Source organism: Parus major, chromosome 20 (assembly GCF_001522545.3).
Source record: "Parus major isolate Abel chromosome 20, Parus_major1.1, whole genome shotgun sequence".
NCBI lineage: Eukaryota > Metazoa > Chordata > Aves > Passeriformes > Paridae > Parus > Parus major.
In genome coordinates this window covers 8,029,003-8,037,876 of record NC_031788.1, presented here as the reverse complement: position 1 = coordinate 8,037,876, position 8,874 = coordinate 8,029,003, and the positions used below count along the sequence as shown (strand labels likewise).

Genomic DNA, 8,874 nt, shown 5'->3' with positions numbered 1-8,874 from the left:
GCCGGGAGGTGACAGGGCAGAGGTCGCCGTGCCCCGGAGGTGACAGCGGGACCGGGCAGGGCAGAACTCCCCCGGCCCATGAGGTGACAGCGGCACCGGGCAGAGCCCCCCGCACCCACTGACCCCCGCGACAGGGGACACCCCGGTCCCCGCGGCACGGTGAGGACTCATTGTCTGCCAGGCATGTGCGGGCGCTTTTCCCTTCGTGTCAGTGCCCGGGGAGAGAGAGGGGAGGGACGGGACAACGCGCCTCGAACAGAAACTTTACACCTTCAAAAGCCTCGTCTGCTCCTGGTCAGAGCCGTGTGCGGCAGGAGCGCTGGGTGCGTGCCTCGGGTGAAGCTCTCCCTCCTGGAGAGCCCCGATGGCTGTCACTCGGTTTGGGTGATAGCAGCGGGATGCTCCGTGTCCCTCCGGAGTGGCCCGGCCAGCAGCCGTGCCCAGGGAGGCAGTGGCTCGCAGGACTTCTCCTGCCACGTGCTTCCCTCCTGGGGAAACCTCCAGCGAGGACGATTCTTCGAGAGGAAGTCTCTCCCTCCGCTTCCTTGTCTTTATTCCCTGGAAGTTTTGCCCAGCAGCTCCGGTTCTGACAGGAGTTCATGGGAGGGTGCACAGCTCTTCCGACAGCGACAGGGATGGCAGTGCCCTTCAGCATCCATCATCTGTGCTGGTCTCATTGCATCTCTGCTGGCACATGGCTTGTGCTGGGACAGGCAGCTGCCTTGGCTTTTGGCATTCTGTACCTCTGGAGTTGTTGGTAAATTATTGATGATAGATGGAGCAGATTGACCAGGCAGTTGTTGTGCAGCAAAGTCCATCCGTAGCAATGTGACAGGGGTGGGAATCGCGGCAGGAGAACTTGGGGTCATGATCTGCAGGTGACTTTCCCCTGGTAACCCTAAGGACGTTGTGAGAGGTTTGCAGCCATCCCTGGCTATGTACATACTCCTTCAGGCCTGATTCAAATTAATGCACAGGCATTTCTACATGGAATTATTTCCCCTTTCCCATTCTATGCCCAATTTCTAGCCACACATGGCGGCCAGTGGCTTGGGAACAGTGCCTTTCTTTCCCAAATGTCACTTTCCCCTTCCCACAGCCATGGTTTTCCTCTTTACCCTTGCTCCCAGCAGTGCCAGCTTGGCCTTCACTCCTCACGTTTTGGTGCCTGCCTTCACAGGAGTGTTTTTTTTCCTGGAGCTGGAGTGGGATGCTTCAAAAATATTGCCACAAAGTTCTGAAAAGTTACATAGACAGGGCTGGAGACCTCATAAGATGCTACCAGGCCCAGCCTTCCCTCACCACATCCCACCTGTGGGTCATGGCCAGAACTTGTGGATACCTTCTTTTCCCATTACCAGCTGCAAAAGAGTTTCCAGCAAAACCTTAAGGAAAGTGTGAAAGAGCACAGGCTGTTGCCTATTTCCAGTCTGTGTTACTCAAAAATTGAGTGAGAGGTTTGAACATTACCAAAAAACCCCACAATGGGCTGATTTTTGCTCTGTTTCTCCAGGACAATTCCTCTGTGATCCCTGGGGTTGTATCATTTGCTGAGGGAGCAGATTTTGGCTCTTGCTGGCTGGTTTATGAGATTTTTATTTTTCATTTGGTTAAAAAATAAGGGGGAAAATTCAAAGGAGTATTTGGTGTGGAAAAACAGAAGATTCAGAACCTCTTAAGCTGGGCAGAGAGGATTCCTTTGAGGGGACAGATGTGTTAAGGGGGATGAGGTGTCCAGCTGCTGGAGCAGGGCTGAGCAGGGCACTTTGGATGTTCTGGGAAGGGAGAGTTGGGGTGATGCTCAGTGGTGTGCAGTGTCATGAGGTGCAGGAGATGAGCACCAGAGATGTCAACAGGGTCTGCCCTGGCTGTCACTCTTTGTGTGTTACCTCAAGCTGGCTGGTGAGGTAGGCAAAGAAGTTCTGTGCTCCATTGCCCATTTGCATTTTAACCACCCTGGCTGGATAAAGATGTCAGTTGTGTGGGTTTCCCCTCGGTTTTTACCCCATCATAAACACAGAAATCTTGTCTTCAGCTTTCACTTAACTGTTTTTTTGTGAGTCTTTCTTTTCCCCTTTTTTTTCTATTGAGCAGCTTGAGTGAGGATCACTCTGAGGTGCCAGGAGGCAGCATGGGAAGGAAGGGGACTGGCACATTTGTCCCTGGAGGAATGGGGACAATGGCAGTGCCCACACTGGTGGGAGTGGAGCAGCAATTTGGAAAGGGACCATAGGGACCCCTCTCTGTGCCTGCTCCAGAAAGCAGCTGCTGTCAGGCAGGGTACAAACTCCTACCCAGCTCTCCTCCAAAAGAGCCCAAATTAGTTGAATCAGTGATCCCCATGTTCAGCACAAAATGCCACAGAACCGGTTGCCAAGGCTGGAATTTCTCACTTGATCCGATTAACCTTTGTGTCCATGCAGACAACCACATATGTGTCACCAGCCAAGCACATGCTACAAGCTTTTGCCAGTTCTGGGAGCATGTGGGCTGCATCCCACATGGAAAGTCCCTGATCCTGCACAGAAAGTCCCCGGGGACACCTCAGAAAGAACTGCTGGACCTTCATGTCCCACATGTTGGTGGTGTGGCTGGCAATCTGGTCACACAGGAGGTGTTCCTCCATCCCTCTGGCCATGGGGACAGACAAGGATGAGTGTGGATGCTTTGGCAATCAGCTCCTTTGAGTTAAATGGCGCTAAACATGTAGGGGGAATTGCACGTGACAAGTCAAATCCGTGTTTTAAGAAACACATGGGTGAACATCAGCATCCCATCCCAGCCAAGGTCTCAAGGTCATGGTGGTCCAAGGAATCTCTTCCCAAGGGCCTGATGCTCTCATTGTGGAGGCATGGAGGACTTCTTTCCCTGATCCATGTCTGGTATCTCCCAGAGCAGCCCCCATCCTCAGACGTGCCTTTGCTGGTGCTGTTGGGAGGGGAAGAAGGAACTTGAAGCCGGAGGCAGAGCCAATCCTGCCATGGGCTTCCTCTTGGCACTGCTGAATGGAGGGGTGTCCTACTGCCCACTTCCATCAGGAGTGAGAGTGAGCCTTGTGCGATAATTCCTGACGTTCATTATTTATAGAGAAGCCAAATTGAATTATTAATACGGAAAATTCCGATAACATTAACAATTCTCAGTTTATAACAGTTTCCCATTAATAAGGAAAATTGGAAATTTATCATTACATCTGTTCATTAAAACTCACTATTTTTTTTTTGCTTTTGGTGTCTTAAATGAAAGCGGAGAAATAAACGAAGAGGAAAAGCCATTTATTCACTACTTTTCTGGGCAAAGTCAGCCCATAATTTTTAATAAAGTCTTTGCCATTGTATGTGAAGGGGAAGCCAGGCTGTAATGAGAGCAGCTTTCCAGCCATGTCTGTGGCGTTCCTCAACTGTAGAACAAATACTCGGAAGCACGTCCCGTTTCTTCTCTTTGTGGGAATCTTGAAGCTGCGTGATGGCTTTCTCATTTCCCTCCCTCCCCAGCAGCTCTCCTTGCTCTCACCATGTGTTGTTCCCAGCTCTGAGGAGTGAATTTTAACGCCTCCCCTGCTTCTTTCAGAGATGGCGGATTCCTATACCTGTAAAGGTGGAAGGAAAACTGCGGGCTCTAACAAACCCACTGCCAGCAAAGAGAGCAGGACGGAGACGAGGATAAACCCGCCTGCAGAGCTGCCCAAGCTGGGTAAGGAACTGATTTGTCCTTTCAGTGGAGGTGGATGGGGCAGAGGGGATGAGCCCAGTGACAGGAGTTGGGGGGTGGCCTGGGTCTTGATGTTTCTCTGCTCCAGTGAGGGCTGTGCTGGCCAAAGAGCCCCAGAGCCCTGGGAGCTGCAGAGAGCTGGTCCCTGGGAGCAGGAGGGGTGGGATGGAGATGGTCTCTCCCTTCAGAGAGGCGTGTGTCTGGCTTAACGAGATGGGTGTCTCACTGCTTATTTATCGTGTTGGTAGCTAAGTGTTACATCAAAGGATGGAAAGGCTTAAATGAGTTCAGGCCATCTGCTGCTTCCCGTGTCGCGGCCCCCGGGGTGGAAGCTTGCGAGCGTATGAGCCCTGGGGGACCCTCACACTAAGGGCTGTCATGCTGATGGATGGCTGATTTCTCTATCCAGGAATCTCCAGGCCCAAGGAGATTTTTCCTCCTGTCTGTTTATACTGGGCAGATCCCCTCTATGAGAGAGGCTCCCAGTGCCTTTACCTTGCTATGGGCAGCTCTGGATGCCAAGGGGTGCATCCAGAGGAGGCGGTTGGACCCCAACGATGTAGCTCAGATGGGGCTTCCAAAATCAGTGGCTTTGTGGGGAAATGCGTGTGCCCTAAATGTTTCCCAGATGCCACTGTTACCTTGAGGGGATTGAAGCCATAATTGCTAACAGAGGAGGATAACTTATTGCTAAAGGGAATGAACTCCAGCTGTCCGCAATATGAACAGCCCTGTGTTCAGGAGACCGTTTTTCCCTGCGCCACATCTTATCAGCACCTCATTTGCAAGGGAGCTGGCATTGCCCTCCAGAGGGGAATCTCCATCCTTGCTAGGACAGAGAATGGCCAGCCTAGAGCTGAGGGCATAAGGCAGGCAGCAGGAAACTGGGACTGGGCAGCAGAATTACTGGGACAGCTGCTCCTCTGGCATGGGTGGTGATGTGTGCTGTGTCTGTTTGCAGGAAATGCAACCAGTGACAAAACCGAAGGCAGGAAGAAAGGAAGACCCAAGGCTGAGAACCAGGCACTGAAAGACATCCCTGTAAGATCCCACACACTCCAGTCCCTGAGTCCTTCATGCTTCACTCTGTGTCTGATGTGCCTTGCACTGTGCACTACAGCCAGCCCCATTCCAGGGTTAAACCTGCCTTCCCTGTGGTTTAATCTTCAGAGCAGCCTTGTCTTGTGCTGAGCAAGATCTTGGTCCCTCAACCCCTACATGCAGGCATCCAGCATCTTCCAAAACCCTGGTTAAGGAACTGTACCCCTTTCCAGCCTCACTTTCCCAGGGCCATGTCCCGATGACTGGATCCTGTCACAGCCATGTCAGCCTTGGCTAATGAACCAGCAGTAATGGCAAGGGGCTGATTTATTCCCTGCAGAGTTGTGCAGTTTAATTCATGCCTGGTGGCATGGACAACACATGGAGCAGTTTGTCATGAGAGCAGGGGCATGGGGTGATTTACAGACTAGATGAAATGTGGGGTGATTAAATCAGCCAGATGACTTTGGGCCTGATTTATTCCCCAGCCTGGTGGGGAGTGCTCGTGTGCTCTGAGAGGCATGGCAAGGTAAAGCCTCAGCAGGAATCATTAGCCTATGGAGCCTGCAGCAATTGTCCCATCAGCTCTCACTGGAGTGAACAGTGCTACACTGAAACACACCTCTGGGGTCCACTTCATGGCTGTGTGATGGAAGGGATGAATGGGAATGTTCAGAGGTCCCATGTAACCTCCCAGCTCCCTTGGGATGCATCAGCACACACCCAGGCACAGGGTGCTCTTCACTCAGCTATCTCTTGTTTCTCCTGTTCTCAGCTCCCCCTGATGAACCAGTGGAAGGACGAATTCAAAGCCCACTCTAGGGTGAAATGTCCCAATTCAGGCTGCTGGCTGGAGTTCCCCAGCATTTATGGCTTGAAGTACCACTATCAGCGCTGCCAAGGGGTAAGGAGACTGGAGAACTGTCTGCCCTTTTCAGTGGTTGGCTCTTCCATTACCATCTGCAGTGTAATGCTGCTCGCAGGCCTTAAATACCAGGAAAAACATGAGGTGAAAATGGGGAGGGCAGAGATGGGCCAGGAGCAATTCATAAGGGGTGTGTGTGTGTGTGTGTGTGTGTGTGTGTGAGAGACTGAGGTCTCTGCAGCTCAGTGTGAGGTCTGGCCCAGGGGGATCATGGACTTATGGTAACTGTTTGGAAGGGCAGAAGGGTATTACACAAGATTTATGTTCATGTCTGCGTCAGAAGAAGGCTCTCTTTTGTGGTCTAACATCTGTGCTCACCTGCCTCTCCCTGCTCCACTCAGGGTGCAATCTCAGAGAAGCTGACATACTCATGCTCATACTGCGAAGCTGCCTTCACCTCCAAAACCCAGCTGGAAAAGCATCGGCTCTGGAATCACTTGGACCGGCCAGTGCCAGCCAGCAAAGCAGAAAACAAAGTGCCCAAGGCCATTGGGAAGAGCAGTGGAAAGAAAAGGTACCAGACTGTGGCTGGGCTGCATGGCAGTGGCGTAGGGATGGCTGGGAGAAGGGGAACATGCCTGCTTCCATTCCTACGACCTGGGCTGGCAGTGGGGGGAGAGGTGTCAGGACACTTGTCTAACAACCCCTCTTTAAACAAGCCCTCTGTGCTTTGCCCTAGACCTGCTGAGAGTTCAGCTTGCCCCACCATCCATCCCAAACAGGCAAAGATGGAAAAAGCCGTGGCCCAGGAGCACGCGGAGAATGGCGAGTGCCTGGCAGAGAGCCGGGAGAGCAAGGAGTTCCAGATTGCAGCGGCTGAGGCGATGGCAGCTGCCACCCCCACGGCCAAGTCCTCCAGTGGCAAGGATGTCGGGCAGCAGCGGGGCAGCCAGGCCTCGCTGCAGGAGGAAGACCCTGAGAGGATGAAGCACAGTAAGATTAGAGCCCAGGGCTATGCTGATTCGGGAGCCCAGAGAGACGTGTCCCGTGGGAAGGGGCTCTGCTGCAGCCAACACTGCTGCGAGTGTCTCTCTGAATCCAAGGGATAGACAAGCCTTGTTTCTAGACCTTAATAACTTGCCCTGCTCTCCAGTTTCTTGCAGCTTCACTGGGAGTTAAAACTCAGTTGTAGCTGTAGTAGAAATAAAGGACCTGTGTGACAGTTGGATTTGATGATCTTAGAGATCTTTCCCAACCTGAACAATCCCATGACAGGATTGGAAATGGGTTTAATTCCTGGCAGTACAGCAAGCTGCTGTGTCAGCTTGTCTGTCCTCACTGAGTGTGTCAGGTTAAACCAGGAGGGTTCTGGCAAATCCATTTTCCTGAAGGACTGGGGCAGGGTGAAGAGCCTCTATCTGTCCATGGCCACTGTAGAGCTGGTGTAGGGCAGTGGTTGCCTCCGTCATGGTTCGAGGTTCCACTGCTTGAAGCACCAAAGCAAACCACCACAGCCACATGTGGGAGCTGGTTAGCTTTTGCATAAGACAGAGCCACCACTTTCACTCATTGAATTAATCCTGAATAAGAGATTTATCCTGGTTTTGTGGAGTGAGAAACACAGTTTGTTGGTGTTTAGTGGCTGGGTGCTTCATTTGACAGCCTTTGACCCACTCTTAACATGGGAGTGTGTGCCCACCCCATGCCCCAGGACTGATGAATCCCCCTGGCAGTACAGTTATTTGACCAAATCTCTCTCTCTGTTTCTCTCTTTTGAGTCAGGAAGGAAACAGAAAACTCCTAAGAAGTTTACGGGGGAGCAGCCATCCATCTCGGGGACATTTGGACTGAAAGGTAATACAGGACAACTCTGGTCACCTGTAGGGTTGTACCTTCTCCCTGGGGCATTGCAGGGAAGCCTCTTCCCCAAGCTCCCTGCCTGTGGTGGAGCCAGACAAAGCCCAAGATCTCACACTGGAGGAGCTGGCACCTTTTACCATGAGAAAGTCATAAAGGGATTGAAAAGCAGTCACAGAGTTGGGTCTGATAACAACCCCAGGCTCTGTTCCGGAGCCTGGTGCTGGGAAATGAGGGAAGAGAGGAAAGGATCCGGGTATGTTCATCTGTAACACGAGAGTAACGAGCTGCTGACACCAGTGAGATACAAGAAACATCATCTCCTCACCATCCCACCATCCTGGGATGTCGCAGCGTTTCCAGTGGCATCAGGAAGGAATTCTGCTGCGTAGAAAGGCTGGTGACGCACCCATCCCTCAGACTCCATCTCCAGGGCTGGTCGCCCACATTCAGGAGAATGAATCCAAGGGAGAGGAGATGTGTTGCTGGGATGTTTGCTGAGAGGAAGCCCAGGAATTGGCTGCTGCAGCCTGACAAAGCAAGAGCAAGTGGGACTTTGGTCATGCTCCATAAATACGCTCAACTGGTTGGGAAGGAGGGGGAAATCCTGGAGCATCCCTGGAATGAGAGCAACTGGATTCAGGCTGACTGTGAGAAATGTTCAGCCAGAGAAGCAGAAAGCGGATTTCCAGGCACTGCAGGAGGCAGCACCTTCCAGTATGAGGCACTCGGGGGAGAGGCACTAATGGCTTTGAAGGAATTGAACACTGACGAGCAGGCTGGATGTGGTCTCTGTGATTTCCTTTCCTCTGGCTCCCGGGAAGTCTGGGCTTGTTTCCCTTATCTTCCCCACAGAGGCACTGCCAGAGACTGAAGTGTCTGCTGTGGGTTCCTGGAGAACAAGGTGTTCCCATGACCCAGCACCTCAGATGGAAAGTGAAGATGGGGCTGGTGTTTGCCTACACTCCCCAAGTTCCATGTGGCAGTCACTTCCCAAAGACGAGGGTGCCCCAGCACTTCATGGGGTGCTGTCTCCATTCAGACCTTGGGTTTGCAAGAGTCACAACCCCCAGATTTAGGAGGATGTGGACCCTCATGTCACAGGTGTGGATCTGACCCTGGTACTCACCTCCTTGCCTCCAGCACCTTCTGTGGAAGCACAGGCACAGGGCTGAACTGCACGTGGATTTGGGGGATTGGATCTGGGGGAGTTAAACAGCATTTCCACTGTGGGAACATCAGCAGGAACATCCCTTTTACACACTGAATTTGCTGTTCCAATTCCACCTTTTCAGTTCTTTGCAAAACATCCTATTCCCTTCTCCCCAGTCTGTCTGCCTGGCTGGAGGCATCCTACCTCACTTTGCCATGGAGTTTCCATAGTTCATAAACTTGTGTTG

The 8,874-nt window shown here is 52.2% G+C and overlaps 1 protein-coding gene across 5 annotated transcripts in view; it reads left to right on the top strand.

Moving 5' to 3' along the window:
• The first annotated feature begins 57 nt into the window (after nt 1-57).
• Nucleotides 58-8,874, top strand: part of ZNF512B (zinc finger protein 512B) — a 29,402-nt gene continuing 20,585 nt past the window's right edge. For 3 of the 5 annotated variants that reach the window (XM_033519094.1, XM_015647453.2, XM_015647454.3), the window contains exons 1-7: nt 62-159; nt 3,571-3,693; nt 4,673-4,752; nt 5,528-5,656; nt 6,019-6,191; nt 6,357-6,610; nt 7,400-7,471. In XM_033519094.1, coding sequence (XP_033374985.1) covers nt 3,573-3,693; nt 4,673-4,752; nt 5,528-5,656; nt 6,019-6,191; nt 6,357-6,610; nt 7,400-7,471 — 829 coding nt within the window. In that variant the 5' untranslated portion in view covers nt 62-159; nt 3,571-3,572. Of the gene's footprint in view, nt 160-3,570; nt 3,694-4,672; nt 4,753-5,527; nt 5,657-6,018; nt 6,192-6,356; nt 6,611-7,399; nt 7,472-8,874 lie in introns of those variants that run through there. The other 2 variants (XM_015647457.3, XM_015647455.1) reach the window with 2 other exon arrangements.